The sequence below is a fragment of the Parasteatoda tepidariorum genome, chromosome X2, assembly GCF_043381705.1.
Source record: "Parasteatoda tepidariorum isolate YZ-2023 chromosome X2, CAS_Ptep_4.0, whole genome shotgun sequence".
Lineage (NCBI taxonomy): Eukaryota > Metazoa > Arthropoda > Arachnida > Araneae > Theridiidae > Parasteatoda > Parasteatoda tepidariorum.
The window spans coordinates 27462253-27485903 of record NC_092215.1 but is presented as its reverse complement, the minus strand read 5'-3'; the positions used below and the strand labels follow the sequence as shown (position 1 = coordinate 27485903).

The window sequence follows — 23651 nt, the reverse complement described above, 5'->3', positions numbered from 1 at the left end:
TAAAAAGAGGGCTTTGGAGGTATGGCAAAATATGCAAAAAGTAAAATTAACATTAAGGGGTTTAAGCTAAAGGGTCCTATTTTCAAGACTGCAGCCAACCCTTATATTCTGGGGGTCAGAAATCCAAATCCGTTAAAAATGTTGTGTCTGATTTCGTAACTCACAACAATGCATTAATTTAGGTAACTCCCTCAAAATATTAAGAGTGAGTCCTAGAACGTGAAGATCCGATCATTAGATAAAAAATAACGCAGTGTGGGCCTTTTTTTAGGGAATTGTACAATCTTATTTTAATGGATATAAAAATTCAACACTGCCCGGATTATAAGTGTATATTTAAACAATAAGAGTAATATGAATAAATTAGATTATACTTGGGGCAATTCAGAATATAAATAACAAGCTGGAAGAAGTTTAAGGCTATAAGACAATAAAGTCGGACAATTCTAACAGCTTTCAACAGTTACAAAAAGAAAATATATGTAATAATTATTTCACTATGTTAATAGAAAATGCCCATAATTCAAAAAATTCAAGAGCATAAATGAAACTAAATAATTAGCAGCCACTGTAATAAACTATTGTTGAAATCATTAATAATTTTTAAAAATCTCTAAATGGTTTTGAAAAGTACCACCTACAGAAAAGTGCTAAACGAACTTTGTTCAAATATTGATAAACTATCTAAAATTATTAGCTTTTCATTTAAAATAAAAGATTTGAGGGGACAGTCACCTCCCCCATTAATGCTACACCAATGTTAGCAACAGCAAATGTGAAGTTAAACCCTTGAACCAGTAAGTACTGGATTTTAGTAGACAGAACCCAGATCATTAGAACGCAAGTTACTCAGGGTGATAATTCTATTTTTGATCACAGAATATTCTGAAAAAACTTAATTCACTCTAACTATTCATTTCAATTATGTCAAAATTGCATTTAGATGACTAAAACAGATTGAAATTAGACGCTGCTACACAAAAATTAAAAAAATAATAAAGGATTAAAAGTCAAAACAAATAAAAATTATCAAGTTTATTGAACAAGGATAGAAAAAAAATGAAAGAGCTAATTAGGTAAGTCTAAATACAAAAGAAAAAATAAACTTTTCAAAAACAATGAGATTTCTAATAAAAAGTTGCACAATGAAAGACAATGATTTAAGTTTATAACATAATTAATTAATGCATATCATATACAATTTTCTTAATCTAAAAACATTAATTACAACATACAATAACAGATTTCCTTTATGTAAGTTTGGAAAAAACAGGATTTACATAAAATGAAAATATTTTTCATAAATTATAAAAATCATAATTTGCATTTTAAACATCTAATTGCATACTTATTGTGTTTTGAAAGTAAGTGATTTTCGTAAAGAATATAACAATTTTAATTTGAGTTGAAATTTTAATTATTTTTACCTTACCAATAAGAACAGCAAGTCTATCAATAAGTTAACTTTTAAAGTTTAAGAAATTAACTCACAAATTGTTTTATGACTTTAACTGTGTTTAACTTGTAAATATATACAAACTGCTTTTGTAACATTGAAATAAAAACATAAGGATACAGCAGATAAATACTATCAGGTTATCAATAAACATTCACTTCAGTCAAAATATTGAATCTTAGAATAACCATGAAAATCTCATTCAACGACTTATAAAATTGCAACTTCTTGGTCACAAGTCTTAAGTCAAAAATGTTAATACTTTAATGGTAAGTTTTACAACTAAAATTTTTTTTAATCCAGTGAATGATAAATCCTGACCAAATTATTGGATAGAAAAAAATCATATATTCTGTTTAAAATTTATTTCTACTCTAATGAAAATGGACATAAATGTCGAATGTATTTTTATATTGCAGTTTTAAATATCTAAAAATCAAAAACATACTTTCCAATGAAGAAAGGTCAATTGAAAACAAATAACTGATACAAAAATGACAAACACATATTACAATAATTGTGCATTTAAAACATATCACAAATGATAATAAAATTGTCAAATTAAGTGAAATAAATATACGCTATGGTTTAATAATGCCAAATATATATGCAATATTCAGAAAATATGCCAATTTTGAGGTAACAACGCTGAGAAAAAATTAAACAATGAAAAATAACCAGCTCTGTTGAATAGTACATGTTAATAAAATTTCCTCAATTATGTTCTATTTTTTTTTATTACATTTAACAGCAAAGAGAAAATAAGTTAACAAAACACAAATTAGCATAACTTCTTTAAGGATTCATAAGCCTATTTAAAACAGAAATTTTAGCTTCCAAAATTTTAAATACAAAATAGTTTAATACATATTTAGGTCTAATTCACACAGCAAAAAGAATAGCAGAATATGTTACAATATCTCTTCTTTCTCTGTAGAAAAAATTCACATCAGAAGGTTAATTTTACATTCACCAAGAATTGGGACTCAAAGCATTTATATCAAAATTTGATAAGCAATATTTCTTTAAATTACTAGATTGAACAGAAGCATTTTTCTGCTTATCGAGTTCTTGGGTAGAACAGCAAACTTTAAAATTTGAGGCAACAGATTCATGATCACTTTTGGATTTCCAAGGTGAAAAATAGGACTGTGCTGCTTTAATACATCCATCATTCAGCTCTTTAACCTGCTTTCTCAAGCACTCAACAGGGTTACACACAGTAGACATAATTTCTGATTATTGATTCTGATTTCCTGCAAGAAAGAATTTAAAATTAGTAAAAAGTAAAAGTCTTCTGTCCTTCACATAACCTTAGATAACAACCATCTAATACAACAGCCAGCCAGCTAGTTTTGCTAATTTGAGATGTTCCCCTTGAACTCACAGTACCTTCATAACTAGTAAAATGAGTTATCTGAAGGTGATGAGCATAGCTGCATACCCGTTACTTTTTGAAATTTACTTCAATCAATATAAAAATACATCAATACAAAATACAAATACAGCCACTGCAACAAGGATATTTGTAGAGAGCACTTCTAACATCTGCCAAGAGTGCCAACAATTTTTATATTTCTATTGTTAAATTAAAAAATATATTTTTAAGTTACGCTAATTTGTTGGAAATAATAAAAAATACACTAAAAAAATATATTTCATTGTCTATAAGTCCAATAATTAAGCTATTACACTGAACACATAACAATTAACACTGATTTAAGTTTAGTTATCCAGAGTCGAAAAGGAAGAAAATTTGAATTTGGAACAAAAATGTTCTCTCTAAAAAGAAGGAGTAATTATGCATTGAAAAATTCCTCAAATTCTTGAAATAAAATAATTTCATTGTTAATGAACAATTAGTCATTTTTACACTTTGTGGTGTACCGAAGTTAACTATTAACAGAGCTTACAGCCAAAATTTTAATATCCGTCTCAACTTATTCCGAAATTTTAACTAGAACCAGTTTTGAAATATGCATGCTATTCTCTAGGCAGTGCTTGTCACGTAACAAAACCAGTAAAATCCCTTCGCTGGTTTTAAATAACAAATCTTGAGGCAAATATTTACAGAGAACACAAATAGCTAAGAAGCCCCATCCCATTCCAATAGTCTCTTATAAAAATTTACAGATCATATTTAACAGTTAATATATATAAATATATTCCATAACCACTTTATCTAGTTTCAGACCTGCAACCTTACAAAATAAAAAAACAGGAGACTCTTTCTGTATCACGACATAACGCAATATTGAAAATTAAACCTTATTCACATTTCCAACAAGAAGTTTATTTCAAAATATATTATTTACATTACATAAAATAGATCACAATAAGATTCTGACACTGACTAATAAAGATATGCGTTCTTACTATAAAATATAAGGTTTTATAGAATTATATTTAAACACATCTTGATTTTTTCAAATTTAGGGAGAGGTTCAAAATTCCGCACATGCCAGCTGATCTCGCCCCTTAAAGAGTATTTGATTGGCTGAGAATTTCTTTATTCATGATCACAACACTCTTAAGATTTTTTTGTTAATATTTTTTGTACTTAACTGTCAAAAATATTGTTTAAAATTTCCATGACGCTTTCTCTTAAAACTAATTTCAATGTAGCTTCCAGTTCCATATAGTTTCCTAACTTTAATAAAGTTTTTAATCTATTTGAAAATCAAGACAAACTAATGTACTTCCTTTTAAGACTTTCTACAGGCTAATGGTGAAAGCAGAGGAAGTGCTGCCTTAGGTAGATAGTTTTGCCCTAAGTTACCTGTAGACCATTTCAATCCCCAATAAAGGGTTTTTGACAGTACTGAATAATTCCATTCACTCTTTCTTAAAAGTTAGCTTAAAATTTGGTGATTCATCATGTTTGACAGACAAAAGAGAATATGTTATGAGTAGAGGTTACTAGATAAGATACAAATGAGAACATCTGTCAATCATTTTATCCTCTTTCTCAAAAGAAGTTTGCTTAAATTCTTTACTAGATAAGAGATGAATGAGAATGTTATTTTTCATTTCTATCTCCTATCCATTTTACCCAGTCTCTTCTGTCTGTCAAACATGATGGATCTCCAAAATTAATTCAAGCTCAGGAAACCATCCTGTATTGTATTTGTTGTTGCATTTCTTTAGCCCTGTGGCAGAATTTTTCCAGCTATCTGTGACAAACACTGTAGCACTAATATCTTTCTGCAAGATACTTTTAACAATAACAAACATACACGTCACTAATTTAAAATAATAAAAGTGTTGTGTATACATGTAATAAATTTTTATTCTAATATTATGGGTGATATTCTCGAATTGTGTGTGCGGGGGGGGGGGGGNCGCATGTTGTTGGGGGCACAGAAATTATTTCCTTCTTCGCATATTGTAAATAATTATCATAATGAAAAATGTAATTAAAAATCATGAAGTCTGTATTTGCCGAAAAAAAGATTGAGGACGAAATCACGCGAATCGGGTTCCTCAAATTCGCGTTTCGTTTCGAGATTACGTTGTTGTAATAAATAATAAATCATATAAAAAATATCGGACTTAAAAACTATGGAGAAATCAATAACAATATTGTTTCGAATTTTCCATATAGTTTGAAATATATCAGGATATTTAATATCCACGTGAAAATCAATATCAACAACTGCCGAAAATATAACAGAAACATTACATCGATTTATAATACTATCGTCATAAGTTGAGAGCAAACATAATAATTATACGTACTAATTTTTAATATTTTTTTCAAAAGAAAAATCTTTCTGCAAGAACTCTGTAACGTTCTGCGACAATGTCGCTGTGATTCTGCCACGGGTTTCTTTAGTAATGAGAAATAGATGAACAGAAAAATTTTAAGGGATTTCATACTTATCTTAAATATATTGATTCTGGAATATTTATATGGAAGATAACTATAAATATGTAATTTAAAGAGTAATTCCTAAAACTACTAAAAAATTGTTAAATAAACAGTTTTGCACTTTGTTGGCCTGCAAAAAGCTTACTTTATAAATGTTTAAAAATAAATAAAACAAAAAAAAAAAATTCTCTGATTCTCTGATCCCAATTTATTATTTTTACTCAAGGAAAGAATTTATTAAGTCTTTCATTAATACCAGCATGAAAAGATAGTACAACATTAAGACTCTTTAATTCATAACGTAATTATTTTCGTACAAAAGTTTTCCTTATTAAAATTGTTCTCATTTGAATTAAAAATTAAACCTAAAAAGCATTAAACTAGGTAATATCGTAAAAAAACCCACCCAGGTAGGGCTTTTTTTAAAACTCTGCATTGCACAGACTGACTAACCAGAATGAAATGAAATTTATCTTAATATGAGGAAATAAATCACAATAACTATATTCAAAGATAGTTATAGGTTATTTTTATTCTTCAAGTTAATTAAAAAATTTTAATATAGAACAGAACCCGTTATCCGGAAATCAGTAAACCGGAACAAAATTAGATACATTTTCCTGCCATTTTTTTAAAAAAATGTTTTCTTCCTCATAAGATTTTAGGATATTTCTTTTTCTTTTGAAAGATGTTTACCTTACCATCATTTCGGAAATAATCATTAGTGTATTACAGTAGGGAACCGATTATCCGGAACGATCGGGACCATCGCTAATCCGGATAACTGATTTTTCCGGTTTTCTGAATCGCTACAAAAAGACATTTTTATTGTTAAACCCAACTAAAAAAAATAATATTTGGAAATAATCTTAAAAAGAAAAAACGAAGTAATACACTAATGATTATTTCCAAAATGATAGTAAGGTAAACATTTTTCCAAAAAAGAAAGAAAAATCCTAAAACCTTATGAGGAAATATTTTTTTTTTTAAAAATGGCGGTAAAATTTATCGAATTTCGTTCCAGTTTTCTGATTTCCGGATAACGGGTTCTGTACTGTACTTCGTTTTTCAAGATTATTTCCAAATAATTTTCTTTTAGTTGAGTTTAACAGTAAAAAAAAACTGCTTTTTGTAGCGATTCAGAAAACCGGAAAAATCAGTTATCCGGAATAGCGATGGTCCCGATCGTTNAAAAAGAAAAAACGAAGTAATACACTAATGATTATTTCCAAAATGATAGTAAGGTAAACATTTTTCCAAAAAAGAAAGAAAAACCCTAAAACCTTATGAGGAAATATTTTTTTTTTAAAAAATGGCGGTAAAATTTATCGAATTTCGTTCCGGTTTTCTGATTTCCGGATTCTGTACTGTACTTCGTTTTTCAAGATTATTTCCAAATAATTTTCTTTTAGTTGGGTTTAACAGTAAAAAAAAAACTGCTTTTTGTAGCGATTCAGAAAACCGGTAAAATCAGTTATCCGGAATAGCGATGNACGGTTTAAACCATGGTTTAAACTGTCAAAAACTGTCACATGTCAAAAACCTGCCAACCCTGGCGATCGTCCCAGATAATCGGTTCTCTACTGTAGTAGGATGCACAATCTTCTTGAATGAAGGGCTATGTACCAAAATATCTAGATATGTTGACGGATTTTTTGTTGGAAATTTCTAATTATTCATTTTAATTTATACCTATTAACTTATAAATTTTAAAACAATTAAACACAGTTCGTTTCATTGGTCAACTTAGTAATATATATGCATGAAATTATCTTAATTTAAACATTAAATTCAACCAAAATGGGGGGAAAAAAAACAATCTATACTTTTAAAATACATATATATTTCCTTTTTATAAGAAAATAAAATGAATTTATCTAAAAATATAAACAAGGAGAAAAGAGTTTTATTATTTATCTCATCCAGTAATACAAAAAGTAAATTTTAAAATGAACTAACCGTAATGTTCTTGAATGAAAGTAAGAAAAATATACTTTATTGAGCAACATAAATGCAAATTAAAGAAATTGCATGGCATCTAAAATTATTTAAAATAAAACAAACACATTATAGCTCAAAATTAGCTTCACCATTCAGTTGGGACTAAGTTTCATATATTTTTAACATTAGGACACTTATTGTTAGTGAATTATAAGAGATTTTATGAATGTTAAGTTTTAAAACAGTTTTTTAAACTACCAAAAATTAGATTTTTGAAACCGCACGGAAATGCCTAGCTTCCTAGGCTTAAATGCCTTCGAAACAGCGATAAAAATCTCCGGCTTGCAATGAAATTGGCACAAATAAAGCTGGTCAAAAGTGATTATATGCATGACACAAAGTCGCGAGTCTTATTTGTATTAAAAAGTTCGGGATTTTAAGAAACACATGAAAATCTAAAAATAACCTCCGAAAACTCACTTGGATAAACTATAAAATGGACTGAAAGAACTTCAAAAGTGAAAAAAGCAATCGGAAAACTGTATTTAGATTTACAGTGTCAAAAAATTAATATATAATGTATTATTTCTGGATTGTGGACTCTCAAAGTTCGTGCACCCTCGTGTCATGGTGCAGAGTGGTTTAATTACTCACACCGCTGATATAGAAAATACAAGATTTTTCAAATTTATTCCGTAATTCTATATATTGCAATAGCAATATATATAATTGTAAAGCAATAATATGTATAAAAAAATTTATGTGTAACATTGCCCACCCATTGATTCTTATTCAATTGGAAAACTATTAACACTCAGCTTTTTGAATAAAAAACAAATTGTTTGCTACATTGGAATGAATGGATCAGCATGGACCTTCCAATGGGAATAGAAACTGCAATTATACATGCATCAGGTTAATATAAAATCAATGAAGAAAGCACAGTTCTCCCTAGGAATAAAAAAAGGGCAGGGCACTTCCTCACAGAAAAGGGCACAGAGTTTTGAAACCATTAAAATCAAAATATGACCATACTATTAAAATTTATCAAAATATGTAATTATTATGATAACTGACTTTGATCCTGAACTTTAAATTACCCCTTTATGCTATTTTATTTGTACATTTCACAAAGTAATCCTCACTCATTATCAAAATAACAAAAGTTAAAGCAAACCAAAATAAAAAAGATTATCAACTTGAAAGCTTTTCCTACATTTTAAGCTGAAAATTACGAGAAAAAATTTAAGTTTATTTTTTAATAAAAAGTATTTACTTAAAAATATAAACTTTAAAATCAGTAAAAAACTCCAAATAAGAGATATGAATATCCCTTGGTCCGAACATCAAGCAAAATTTAACTATAACATAAGAAAAATCTTACTAAAATGAAGGAATAAAATGAGACATTAATGTTAAATAATTACCAATAACAAAATAAATCAGAAATGGACTTCTCATGAAAATAATTGGTTAAGAAAACAATCTTCTCGTGAAAAAATAAAAAGGTAGTATTTTTTAGGGATGACTGCTTCTTTTAACAAAAATGGCAAAGAGGAGAACACTGAAGTACCTCCCATACTTAAATACAACAGGACCAAGTCATTACCTGATATGCCTGGATCTTGTATTTCCAACAGGGTATGTCAATAATTAACAGTACTTAAAAAAAATACATTCCTTTGGATAAGTATATTAAGATTAAAAAATTGCGCCAAAATTTAGTTGACAAATACAGCAAATGAAAAAATTAAGTTATTTTTTATTTTATTTCCCAAGCTATGCTTAGCTTTATTAATAAATAGTTGTTCATCCCAAACGTTGCAATAAAATAAGTAAAAACATGAACATAAATAATACTCGATCCCTTAATTTTACTTCTGATTAATATTAAGTATAAATTATTGATACAGTTAATGTTAATGCTAGTCTTTAACAGAATTATAGGTAGACAAATATGCCATAGAAAGTTTTTTAGCGCGCATTTTGTAGACTAACAAGCCTTGAAGACCATGCATTCATTTAAATTAAACAATTGCAAATAAGTTAAAATGAATTTTACTTAAAAATACAGGGAGAGCTTCAATTACAGTAATTTCAATATATTAATCTCTTTTAAGAAATAAAACATCAATAAAATTCACAACATGACATACATAGAACTATTCTTACCAAAATTATTAGCAGCCAACCTCATAAAACAGAGAGAATAGATTTAGCTATACTTAAATTACTAGTGTTATATTTAATGCGAAATTTCACAAACATTTTAGGGGAATATAGAGCCATAGACCTTAATTAAATTATTTAGAAAAAGCTTTGCACTAAAATTAAACAGATATCTATGAAAAACAACTTCTTAGTCTGTTTTGGACAAAATATGGGTTAATGAGATTGAAAAATCTTTTCAAAGAGAATTATTCAATATTCCCCTAAATAATACACGGCGATGCTCACATGTCCCAGCAACAGCAGCAAGTCAGACTGGTGGAGGTCTTTTTTTTCTGGAATTCGTCCGCAATTACACGCTTTAATGGCACTTTCTAGAAAATATTAATTTTCCAAGAATCGCCTATAGATGACGCTAACTAAAGTTCCTGACGAGAGCAAATCATGGTTGCGGGACGAAATCCTTAAGAGCCATTCGCAGTGCTTAGAAATTTCAATAAAGCGCGAATGACATTTACGACGCGCTATCTGAATCATATGCAGTGAGAATGCTTCACTGTAATGAAACAGCTTAATGGCCATTCTCTTTAAATGTGGATTATGCACTTCCAATCGTTGACGGGAAGGAATGAAAACCTGATTGGTAAAAGATATTTTCCTGTAGAAAAATAAAGTTGAAAAAGAATGGCACTTTTATAAACACAAATAGTCATTTACCATATACAGCGCTACCTATATTACCAAATAACTATCAGCTGTTCTTAAAATTGCGATGTAGGAATGTTTAGGTTTGACGTTTGTTGTTTAAAAGGTATTTGTTTACAATTGTGGTCTGGTGATTTAGTGCGGCTGCCGTCTAGTTTGTAGAATAACTAATAATAATTAATCACTTCTTCGTGTCTCTCTCAAAGCTTTCATTGAATATTAGGGTAAGAATTTGCTTTAATATTGATTTATTTGATATCAATCAATAGTCAATTAATTCAGTAAGAAGAAATGTTTGATTACTAAGGTAACAATGTTTATTTTCTTTGGGGGCAGTCACAAACTATTTTCAAGTGAAAGAAAGCTACATGAATTTTTTCAGCCATAATTTCTTAAAAAAAGACCACTTCTGAATTTTATATAAAAGAAAATGAACAAAAAAGTTTATTTCCGGCATAGTTTTGTTTGAATTGTTTCTTTCATATTTTCTCCTTATTTTAATAAAGCGCACCTCTTTTTGGAAAGCAGTTCAAGTTATATGTATATATAACTATGATTTACAACGTTAAATAGCTTTTTTCTACATATCTTACCGATACTATTATAAAACTACACAAAGATGAGATTTGGTCACACATGATTTTAGCAGGAAGTAAAATTAAATTGAAATTATGATGCATGCCTGTTTGTCTTTTAGCATAAGACAAACAGGCAAAATATTTAAACAAATCGGAAGCAAAAAAATAAAATTTACTTTAAAACAATGAAATTGGTTTAATAGTAATATTTAAGTTAAAAAATTAAGAGTATGTTATCTTTAAACCTGTCTCTACTGAAATATTGTTGAAGCTTTTTTCTTTTTTGTTTCAGATCAACAATGTCTATGTCACCAACAAGTGTGGATGGAAAATTGTATCCCAATATTGGAATTGGTAAGTAAACCTCATTACATTATTCTTATAGAAAGTTTACCTAATTGAATTTGATGAATACTTCATTCTTTTTTCTCAATGGCTTAACAGCTCTTTTCAAAAGACTTCTCTTTGTTTGGCAATTCTTTTTTTTTTCCTCTTATAAAATACTATAATCCTTTTTGGCTAAATCAATCCATATGAAATCCATTTGGCTAAATATATCCATATTGTTCCATATTTCAACTATGGGTTTAGCAAAATAAATAAAATGGGTCTATTATCTTAAGGTATATTATCTTATGAAAGGTATATTATCTTAAGATATGGGATCTATTATATTAAGGTATATTAATGGCCAGTTTATTTTACTCTGCTATAGCCACTATTTTGAGTGTTTGCAACATTAGCTTACTTAACATTTTTGCAAACCAGCTTTGCACAACAGTGTGTATGAATTTTACATGGAATTGATATGCTGTGTAACACAACAGTTTGATAAGTCTTTTGTCTGTTAACAATGACAGAGAAAGAGAGAGAACTGAATATCTTAGCAAAACGAGTCTTTCAAATCATTCTAGATTGAATAGGTTGAATTCAAGTAAACGGAAGAAAAAGACTAACTTAGAAGTGTGCAAAATATTTAAAAATCATGCTGTCGTGAAATTAACATAGGTTCAAACTTTTGACAAAAGTTCACACTTTTTTGACATAAGTTATCAACACATCTACTATTTTATAGGACTAAGAACATTAAAAATATATAATAATTGCAGTTATCCTAATAATTTTTAAGAAACTAAAAGCTTTATTCAATTTTGATATATAATTTTTAATTATTAAGCTTCTTTGATTTTAAATTTATCTAACTTTTAAATGAACATCAATTCACATCATGTATGTGAATGCAGAAATTCTTAAGAACAGTTTTGTTAGCAGTAAAAACGGAATGATCAGCAGCCACTTAGCTAAGCACTAATACTTAGGTCCTAACATTTTTAATTATAAATTTACTTGTAGAAATTTAGTAATATGTTATAAATATTAAGTAGTAACTCTTTTGTGAAACATATACAAAACAATGTAGTGAATTATTATAATTGCTTTAATAAATTGCTTTAGCCAGAAATATGAATATACAACTTTTCACTTTTAGGTATCCATAACCAGTTTGATTTACTTTATGTTTTCCTTAAAAACTTATAACAAAAACATAAATGTTTGATCAGGATCATTGCATTGAGTGTTAGATGACCATAAAAAAAGGTTTGTGGTTGCAGTAAGCATTCGAAACAACATTTCCCCCAAACGTTTGCACATTCCAAAACTTCAATGCATAATTTTAGCATGCATAATAGTAAATAATTTTTATATCCAAGTAAAGCAATACATATATAAAAAAAAGTAGCAAAATAATAAAATTAAAACTATATTGGCTACTACATTATTTTTTAGGACAATGCATTATTAAATTTTATTTTTTTGTATCTAAGCGTTTTGGTACTGGAAAAGCCTTCAAATCAAAATTCCGTCTATTTTCAGACTAGCCAGAGGGCTTAAATTTTGACTGAATGACTATGAAAGTGTCAATCAAATTCTGGCTGTTTCAGGAAGAATTTGCCAATCAAACATTTTCTCACTTTCTGACATAAACAAACTTATAGATACAGACCTAAAAGTGAAAAAAGTAAAAAGTTTTAAACACCATATTTGTACAATGGACAAAATATTAGAAAATAAATTTAATTCTTTGTCAGATCTAAAAGAAAAACGTTAGAGGTACCATTTTCTTAATAAACTTATCTCACCATCTAAAATTCCAATTTTATGTTCATCTGTTTTTTTACTAACAATTTTCTGTTGTTAGAAGGATCTTTTATAGTAATCCATTGAAATTTATTTAGTCATTGCAAGCTTAATAGACTTAAATAAACTTTCTTTTTTTAGCAGGGCCAATTTTTTTTGCAAATCTGAACAAATATTTTTGTATAATTTAAGAATGCATTTTAAATTTTTAAATTTTCTCATTGACACAAGCACCAGAAAGGCTAGTGTCTTCATATTAGCACCACTGTTATATTGAGACTTAAGTCGGAGATTCTTAACCAAAAAGTGGTGGTGTAATCAAAGTTATAGTTTAAGAGTCTTTTTTTTGTTGTTCATTTTGCAAATTACATACGCACCCTTAAATTTATACAAATTTCATACATTTTTTTTATTAGTAGATTTTTTTTTCAAAACAAAATGCTAATGCTGGGCAAAAATATAGATACTTAAAACATAGAATTAAGTGGTATTGAATGACATAAGAAAAATGAGATTTTTCCGGCAATTTTGCTTTATTTTTCTAATTATATAATAAGAATATATTAATCATAGCGATATTTCATTTATAATTATGATGTATGTCATTTTCAGTGCAACATAATTTGGAGACCTACTTATCTGTTGTTCTTTTTTAAAGAAACTAAATTATCTTGCAGTATGCAGGGTTCATAGTTGTGCTGATATTCTTGATTAAAATTATTCTCTTCTTATTTGTCTTGATTCTTATCGCTTTATCCCGATTTTTTTGTTCAGAATGCACCATTTCAGCTTACAAAGATGATTCATAAGATTTAAAAAAAATTAATCGATATATATATTTTTTTTTTAAATATCTTTCAGTAGAAAGAAATGCAAGAAACTAGACCTATTTAAATTTGAAAAAAAAACTATATGTGTATTTAACAGAAACCTTTATCAAATGGAAAAGGAGATAATGTGAAAAAATGAAAATCTTTTATTTTTCTTAAAACAAATTTTTACTATATCACTTTTGGAACAAAAGTTTTCTTTTGAACCTGAACATTCTAAAAGAATTGTTTTAAATTTTTATCATTTTACACCTCTTTCCACCACAAGCCAGTCATAGGCATATATCCCAAGGTCATGTACATCAGATGTCATTCATGCATAGGATAGAGCAAATTTTTCAAAGAAGAAATCTTTCATCCACATTAAAATCTTTCTTCCACATAAAGAAAAACTTATTAAAATTTTTGAGTAGTAAATTTTTTCTCTTGTATGTAGAATTACAAAGAAAATATTGCTTTTCATTTTTTACACTTTTCATTTATTGTTATCGAAAGTACTTTTAAGTGTCCATTTACTTTGAGTCACTGGTTTAACATCTTAGTTTTTTTTAAACTTTTTATTTTGATGATCTTTTTTTCCAGATTACGATTTTCCTGTTTTTTTATTTATATATTTTTGTATGGATTTATTCTTTAGTATGTTGATTATATACTATTAACGTTTTGAAGTAATTTGTTGTTACGTGAAAATAACTGTAAATATCAGGTTTTTTTTATTTGAAAACTTAGAATTTTGCCCATGTTTTTATTTTTTTTAGATTGCATACAATTAAAGAAATATACTACACTAAGTGTAATTTTCAAAGAGGTGATAGTCTAGTATGTGTGTATTGCACCAAAAAGTTTCCTGATCTTGTCCTCAATTTTTCATAAATTGTTGTCCTAATTTTTATTTTGAACCACTACAAAATTTGCAGTGAGACAAAAATGACATTGCTTTTAGTACTCACTTATATGTATCCTTTTGTGTAGTGGAGGATAAGAACAGTATCCTGGCATATCTAAAAAAAAAAAAAAATTTTTTTTTTTAAAACATCAAAAATAGCTGCCCAGAAAAAAAGTATTCAGAAAAAACTGTTGATAAAGGAACTCTAGAAAAAAAAAATCAAACCATTCCTTTTTATTTACTTGTTTAACTGACCAAACTTTTGGGGTTGGATCCAAACCTATCCAAGATTAATTTTTTGTAATGTTTGAAAAATGTCCATTATTTCAAAACAACTTAAATAAGATTTAAATTTTCAATGCTATTTTGAATTTTTATAAACACAGGCATTTACAATTTAATAAAAAATTTTGAAAAATAAAAGAAGTGTTTTTTTTCTTATTGTATTTTTTACAGAACATACTTCCAAAAGTAAAAGGTAACAAAGGATAATTTTTTTACCTTTGTTTTCTGGTTTATCTTTATTACTTCTGGTGTGCTGTACATTAGGGATGGGTCTGTATCAATGTATCTAATATTTTGTACTTGAAAGTTACTAGTACAGTAGGGAACCGATTATCCGGAACGATTGGGACCATCGCTATTCCGGATAACTGATTTTACCGGTTTTCTGAATCGCTACAAAAAACCGTTTTTTTGTTGTTAAACCCAACTAAAAAAAATTTTTTTTTGGAAATAATCTTAAAAAGAAGAAAAAACGATGAAGTAATACACTAATGATTATTTCCAAAATGATGGTAAGGTGAACATCTTTCAAAAAAGAAAGACAAATCCTAAAATCTTATGAGGAAAAAAAAATTTTTTTTTAAAAAAGGCGGGAAAATTTATCGAATTTCGTTTCGGTTTTTTGGTCTTCCGGTTTTCTGATTTCCTGATAACGGGTTCTGTACTGTACTTGAAATAGAAACATTTTGAAATTAATTAATAGATTTTGTATAAATTCATTTTCAATATGTTTAGAAATAATACTGCTTAAACTTGTTTAAATAATTTGTCCTTAATTATCTTATTAATTTATCATCTAGAGGGCAGCACCATTAACTTTTATATTTGTAGTTAATTACCCATGTTCATTAAGAGGGAAATAAATATAAACTTCAACAGTGAGTTGTGGTTTCACTTGTATCAGCTAGTAGGTACTAACTCAAAAAAGAAATAATTACTTCCTCTTGAACTTATATCAGTTTGTGATTTCATATCAATCTGCATACTTGTATCAATGTGTGGATTCGTATCAACATGTATATATATTTTTTTGAAATCTGATTAAATCATCAAGAAATAAACAAAAAAAAATTGTATTTAGTATTACATTTGGTTAATTACTCAGCGGGTTTTGTGATAGATCTTTCTTATATAAATTTTTGTGGACTGAATAACTTAATTGAAAGTAACGACAATAAAAATTAATTTTTTTAATAAAATATTTTTGTTTCTGTACTTGTTTTAAATCCTCTACTGAAAATATTAAAAGGGAACAGAATTGTTACTTAAATTTTTTTATTTATTTATCCAGGGTCGACTGGTTTAAACCAAATGTTTTTTTTTCTTTTCTTTTTTCAAATAAAAATTAACCAAAAAAATTGCTTTTAAATAACGTAAGTTTTTATTATTTATTTTAAATACTTTTAGTTTAAATATAAATGAATGAAAATTAGCAAATTTTCCCTTAAAGATTTTTTTAATCTTTAGTTTAATTGCTAATGTCAGTCTGTTATTTTAAATAAACATCTGTAATTTTTAAATGTATTATTGCTCTTCTCCAAATCTATATTTATAAAATAAATAAAATATTTAAGTGAAAATTGAGTAAATTTAAAATTAGGTTGTGTCTCTAAAAATTCTTAAAATAATATTAAACATCACCTACTTCATGTTCTGACAGTTTTTAAAATTATTTATTAAATGCAATTTAATTACTTGTTGCGATCAAAGTTTATCTGTTTTATAATCTTGTTAAATAGTACATTATGCTTGTTACAATCAAAAGCACAAATGGCAATGAGGTGATTATCTGAATATTATATTTTATTTTTTTTACTAACTTGTAAACTAATTTTTATTTCATGTATGCAGTAAGTTTTTTATTAATGATTCTAATATTTTCGAAATATTATTCTTTTATGAAAAGGCATAATGCAAAATATTCAGAATTTATACAAAATTTTATCAATGTATATTATTTTATGCTGCATTATTTATAAGCATTTTTATGCATAAAGTTTCATTGTGTTAAAATAAATCTCAAAGTTTATTTTTTATTCATTATAAAATCCTTAGAACTAAAATATACCTTTACTTCACTATTTTATTGTATATATGTATACAGCCTGTTTGATATTTTTAGTATTCATCAATATTCCATTATCTCAAAATATTTTTTTAATTGAAAAAATATATTCGCGCTTCTTTAAGTCGCGTAAATAAATCGCGCTTCTTTAAGTTAAAAATTTTAAGCTCCTGTAAGTCAAGTTAAAAGTTTGTACTTACTCAATTGAAAGAAGAAAAAAAAAACTTGATTATTTTATTAAGTAAATTAATGCAAATGCTGTAATTTGAATAATTTTAAAGTATGACATTTTCATATATATTGACTAATAAAGGAGAACTCATTCTTTTACCTACATTACTAATATAACATTTTGANTACTTACTCAATTGAAAGAAGAAAAAAAAAACTTGATTATTTTATTAAGTAAATTAATGCAAATGCTGTAATTTGAATAATGTTAAAGTATGACATTTTCATATATACTGACTAATAAAGGAGAACTCATTCTTTTACCTACATTACTAATATAACATTTTGATATTAAATTTTTATTTGCTTGTTAAATCAAAATTAATTCAGTGAAAAAATCTCCCCCTTTTTTTTTAAAAATCATGCTAGCATGTTTATGGAAGCAAAGTAGATATTTTTTTAATTGTTTATTGATAATATCAATTAAAACTATAAAAGTTTCCTTAATTACATAATGATTATTAATTATTTTTATTAATTGGCCTATGATTATTAATTATTTTTAATTTAGAGCGTTAAGTATTATTTAACCCTCTGTTGTCTGTTTTTGTAGCTTACTTAAAAATTAATTTGTGACCTCTGACGTGTATACTATTTTTTTTATTTTACTTTTGGTAACAATTTTAAAAATATATAGTAAAGGTGTTTATTATAGAACGTCTTTACTGTAGGTTTATCCTTCAGATAGGGAGTTCACGAATCCAATAATCGACTTTTCGTGCATTTAAAATTAATAATAATACAAGTTTGAGGAGGACAACTCAAATATGCTAATTAACAAATGCAGACGATAAAATTCAACCAACCCTTTCTTTAAATAAACAAATCTTCTTTTAGGTTAATTAGTATTTTTGACGCGTCCTCTCTACAAGGGTTATTATATAGTGGGTTTTTCGTTTCATTTTCCGGGTAAAAACTAAGAACAGGGCATGTGATTTTTCCGTGAATTTCGCACAACTCCGCGTATCTCAATACCATTTTTTCGCGGACTCCTACGAATCAAAAACTTATATAATCCAACGAAATTTTCACGGAGTTCCGCTATCTAAATTTTGAAACTTTCGCTAAATCCCGTTAACGATAAGTTTACATACATGTGCTTCTTGCCAGTTTGATTTAAACTGATGGTGGATATTTATTTTGTTTACTATCTTTCGAAACATGTAGCAATTAGAATTTGAGATGTAAAGCGTGTGGTATTTTAAATTATCGATTAATTTTTCTGACAAAATTGTGCCAATACAATTCTGCAATTATCAGTTCTTGAAATGTAGTTAGTAGTATACCAACTCAGGGGATAGAGCGTTCGCCTTCCCATGATGTGAACCAGGTTCGAATCCCAGCGACGGCTGATCAATACGAATTCCGCTTCCGGCTTGCACCGACCATTGTGTTGATGTAAAATATCCTCAGTGGTTGACGGATCATGGGTTAGAGTCCCCTTGCCGTCGGACTAACGGTTATCGTTGTCTTTCTCTTCCTGTAACGCAAATGCGGGTTAGTTCCATCAAAAATTCCTCCACGAAGGCAAATTTCTCCCAATGCGTGATCTGGGTGTTCCCTTGTCTTCTAGATTGGGTTCAAAATTACAAGGCTACGGAGTTGAAAATTGGTAGTCGTATAAACCCAAAAAATTGGGTCGGTTGTTCAACGACGGTTATAAAATTTAAAAAAAAAGTAGTATGCCATACTGTTATCTGTTTTTAGATTTTTGATAAATATCTTTGTTTTTGTGCAATTAAGATACATACCTGCCAACTTTTACGCATTTGGCGTAAAATTTCATTTTCATATTAAAAGTGGTAGTAAATATATGCTATTTTTTCTTTTATAAACTTAATTTTTAAATGATTTTGATCAACACTATTCTTAAAAAAATTAAGCACATATATTAATGTGAGTTCCAATCATGGCTGTCTGCTTAAGTTTTTTCAAATACAACGTATTTTTTTGCTTAAAATTGAAATTTTAATTCCATTTTAATACCACTGGGAAAAATGATAATGGAGAGGATTAAAAGTTGGCAGGTATGAAGATAAAAGAATTTTTTAGCCCCATTCAGATCGGTTTTCATCAGTTAAAACAGCAAGAAAATTAAATTTTAAGAAAGCTGACAGATGTGTAGTTTTAAATTTCTTACTAAAAACCGCAAATGACATAATTTGTATTGCCTTAAAGTTTTGAGGAGAAATTCATTGAAATTTTTAAAAAAAATTATCAAGCGCTATCACTTCCAATTTAATAAAGAATAATTCACTTTTTTTAAGGTACTGTGCTGTCAAACAATTCCATATCGCCCAAAGTTTGTTAAAAACAAAAAATATCGAGAAAGCGAAAACTGAATTACAAGATGGCGATTGTCTCTTCAGAGGACGCCATACCTCGGGAGAAACTTGTCGTCGCAAATTCTCTTTCACTTCCATCAATAATTTAAAATATTGAAAAAGTGAATTCAGACAAGCCTAGAGTAAGCAATGAAGTTTCAAATACTGAAAAGAAATTTATAAAATATCAAAATGAAAGTAAGTTATGAGAAGATAACTTAGGATTACGCAATGGAGAAGTTCTCTTCCAATAATTTGTTTGCATTTTGATGTTTTGTTTTTTTTATTATTTTTTTCTGCTATTGAAACTACATGACTTACTCTAGGTTTGACTCAACTGACTTAAACTGACTGACTGACTCTTCTCAACTGACTGACTCTTTTAAAGTTTAAACTAGTAATGGAGTTGAATGAGAATTTGCAACTATAAGTTTCTCCCTTGGTAAGGCGTCCTCTTAAAAGTTTTGTCGGGAAAGGGTACGAATGTGTGAGCTGTAAAATGTTAATACAAGTTTCAGTGATTATAAATATAAATTAATGACTCCTTATGTGTATAATTTCTTAACTCCGACAAGCATTGTAAAGATATATATTAAAGGTGGTCGTTTTCAAAAAAAAATTATATTATTTAAGAGGAAATTGAAATTAGCCACAAAAACTTGCAAATATAGCTATAATAATTCTTAATTTTTTAATCGTTTTTAGCATATATTTCTTATCGTAACCAAATTATTAGCTGTTATTGTATATTATAGAAACGAGAAATAAATAAAATTTAACATAACATCCAACAGCATTCCATTTTTCAACATAACATGACATTCAACATAACATAACATTCAACATAACATAGCATTCAACATAACATAACATTCAACATAACATAACATTCAACATAACATAACATTCAACATAACATTCAACATAACATAGCATTCGACATAACGTAGCATTCGACATAACATAACATTCAATATAACATTACATTCAACATAACATTACATTCAATATAACATAACAATTCAACATAATATTTAAAACTAAATTTTTAATTGTTGCAATTTAACATTTTATTAGTTTAAAATTTGCTCGCAGGAAACAAATACCAGTGCAGAACAAATATGTGTTGAAAGTTAAATTATGTATTTCAACGAAGAACTTTTTAGCAACTGATCTCAATCCATCTCAAAATTCTGATTGCATAAAGTGCACAAAGGACTTTTATGCACATTAATGTATTTAAATATAAGTAGTGTAATAGTCAGAGTTTTTATTTTATAACCGTCGTTGAACAGCCGACCCAATTTTATGGGTTTACGACTACTAANCAGAAGACATGGAAACTCCTGGATCAAGTATTGGGAAAAAATTGCCATCGTGGAGAACTTTTTGATGAAGCAAACCCGCATTTGCGTTACATGGAGTGGAAGACCACGAGAACTTCTCACGGTTAGCCTGAGAGCAAGAGGACTCTAATCCATGATCTGCTAGCACTGAGGATACTTCACGTCAGCACTGTGGTCGGTGCAAGCCGATGCGAAATTCGTATCGTCTGGGATTCGAACCCGGTTCACCTCATTGGAAGGCGAATGCTCTATCCCCTGAGCCATCGCGGCTCATAGTCAGAGTTCGATTATTTCGTATTTTCCTTGAATTGACGGTGGGATTGGTAAACTGTTTTTGAAACTGTTTAAGATTTAAAATAACTAAATTTGGCCGACAATCACTGTTAAAACAGAATAAAAATCTTAACTTTCACTGTCCGAACTCTTCATGTACGCAGAAGAAAAAACAAACTGCAATCCATGTTTTTGTTTTGAATATCTGTTTATGGATACAAGATTATGAATACCCTGGTAGTAGTAGTCCTCAACGGATTAAACTAATGTGAGTTGAATTTCGAATGACCTGGGGCCACTTAGGCGAAATTCATTTCCAAAAACACGCCTTCACAGAACTTTTCTTTTGAAAAACAGTTAGTCGTAGTTTTAAAACTAAAACTCCTTGAAAGATTTGTTTTTTTTTTTGTGTGTGTTTTTTTATTCACATAACAGAACCTTATTCTCTCATTCAAAAAGTTCTGAGTAGATTTTTCACTGAAACGAACCTTTTACAAAAAGTCTGAATCGACCATTGGTTTTTGCATTTTTTCACGAGTGCATAAAACGGACCTTTCACAAAAAGTCTGAATCGACCATTGGTTTTTGCATTTTTTCACGAGAGCATAAAACGGACCTTTCACAAAAAGTCTGAATCGACCATTGGTTTTTGCATTTTTTCACGAGTGCATAAAACGGACCTTTCACAAAAAGTCTGAATCGACCATTGGTTTTTGGATTTTTTCACGAGTGCATAAAACGGATCTTTTACAAAAAGTCTGAATCGACCATTGGTTTTTGCATTTTTTCACGAGTGCATAAAAACGGACCTTTCACAAAAAGTCTGGAATAACCTACGATGAAACAAGTGCCGGAATCAACAACAGTCTGTCTATGGGAAGAACTCTCCTCGCCGTTCGTCATGTATAGTTCGGTGACTGTGGTTACGAGGTTTAACTATTTCAAGTAAAGGAGATAGGTTTTGGCTGGAGTCAGAGGGAGAAAGAGAATCAGAAGGAAGAAAAACTCCCCTCTTTAAAATGTGCTGTTTCTTGCTTCCATAGCAGCTGACAACCTCAGACTTTGTGGCGAGGGGAGTTCTTTATATAGACAAACTATATCTATATTGAGCTAAGCGTAAACGAGAATTCATTTAGTAGTCAAGATGATCTGGTGTCGTTAACTAAATGGGAGGAAAAGACCGCTGGAGTACTCAGGGAGACATTTATTTTTAAATGATTAAATAATTGATTAAAAGCATTAAATAATTCAGAAACTAGGCTTGGGTTTAATCTTAGGTCTGCAAAGTTTTTAATTTTTATTTTATTTTAGTGTTTTTAAAATGTTTTAGAAGCCCACAAAAACAGTTTTTTCTACGTGTCTCATATTAACGTTATTATTTTTACCATTTGTTTAATATTTATTAATTTAAACAAATGTATTAATGTTTTTTAAGAAAGTAAAAAGTAAGGAGGGTAGTATCAAAAATTAGAGATATACTTTGCTTTGTATAATTCAACCCGTTTGGTTTAAGAGGAGTTTTTAGTAATTTCCATATGAATACGATTCTGTTTTTAAAATAGCTTCACCCCTTCAGTGGGGTAGGTGGGTTGAATACTTTTGTTCGTCTTTTCTAAGCAATATCGATTGACGCATCAACCCCTTTAACATATTTTTCATCTATCTGAGCGATTTCAAAATAAATATTATCTTGGTTTAGTTATATTTAAAGATAAAAATTAAATTCTCACTTCAGATTCATGAAAGATTTTGGGTTTTTTTTATAAAAAAAGATTAAATACCCAACAAGAAAAGATTTGTTGCAATTTGAGTGATTCTGATGACGCCGCAGCGCCCTGACGTCAGGGTGAAGCAAAGGATCGATCGTTTGGGAAAGTAACGGCAGAGGCAATGGAGCACTCGGATGAGGAGGAACTGCCTGCCCGCAGACCCCTGTCTCTCGAATGCCCCCCACGCTATCAAGACTATCTACATATTGCAGCTTTTGAACCCGGTTAGAAATTCTGTTTTTATAAGTAGAAGTGTTAGTATTTTATATCTGAAAATCTGTGTTTGGTCCAAATTTAACTTATAACACTATAAGTTATGTTTTGACCGATAGGGGTGCTTCGAATTTGTTGACATTACCCCCCCCCCCTTAATGTTTGTCCTATGTTATGACAGTTTATCCTCTATATTTACTGAACTAAGAGAATGAAACTTTTGTTTACTTTCCCCTATTATTTACCTTTTGATCAACTTTTTAAATTTTTCGTTTGTGTTTTTCTTTTAACATTTTAATTTTATTACATTTGTTCTTGTTTTTAGTTGCGTCATTGGTCTAAAGATTTTCTTCCATTTCAATGTTTTTGTTAGAGCAAGTAACTTTACCTACTTTTATATTTGTCTTACTTATGCTATGAAAGTTTGTCCTACATACTCTATAGCAAGGGTTCCCAAATGGTGTTCCGAGGAACTCTGGGGTTCCACGAGTTAGTACTTTTTATGATCAGTGATGAGTTTTTAAATCTTCAATTATATTCAAATCGAACCTTTAGTTAATAATTTACTTT

General features: G+C 28.6%; 1 protein-coding gene and 1 long non-coding RNA gene across 6 annotated transcripts in view; one reads left to right on the top strand and one right to left on the bottom strand.

The window, feature by feature from the left end:
* Nucleotides 1-1020: 1020 nt before the first annotated feature.
* On the bottom strand, nucleotides 1021-9781 carry LOC107445689 (uncharacterized). The gene is made up of 2 exons (XR_001584281.4): nucleotides 9441-9781; nucleotides 1021-2712 (listed from the first exon to the last, which is right to left on the bottom strand). It is a non-coding gene; the product is annotated as an uncharacterized lncRNA (long non-coding RNA).
* Nucleotides 9782-10032: 251 nt separating this feature from the next.
* The window catches only part of LOC107455114 (tumor protein D54), a 37998-nt gene continuing 24379 nt past the window's right edge, over nucleotides 10033-23651 (top strand). The window contains exons 1-2 of one of the 5 annotated variants that reach the window (XM_043041059.2): nucleotides 10033-10366; nucleotides 11013-11074. In XM_043041059.2, coding sequence (XP_042896993.1) covers nucleotides 11020-11074 — 55 coding nt within the window. In that variant the 5' untranslated portion in view covers nucleotides 10033-10366; nucleotides 11013-11019. Of the gene's footprint in view, nucleotides 10367-10425; nucleotides 10450-11012; nucleotides 11075-22665; nucleotides 23093-23651 lie in introns of those variants that run through there. The other 4 variants (XM_071188350.1, XM_071188349.1, XM_043041058.2 and 1 more) reach the window with 4 other exon arrangements.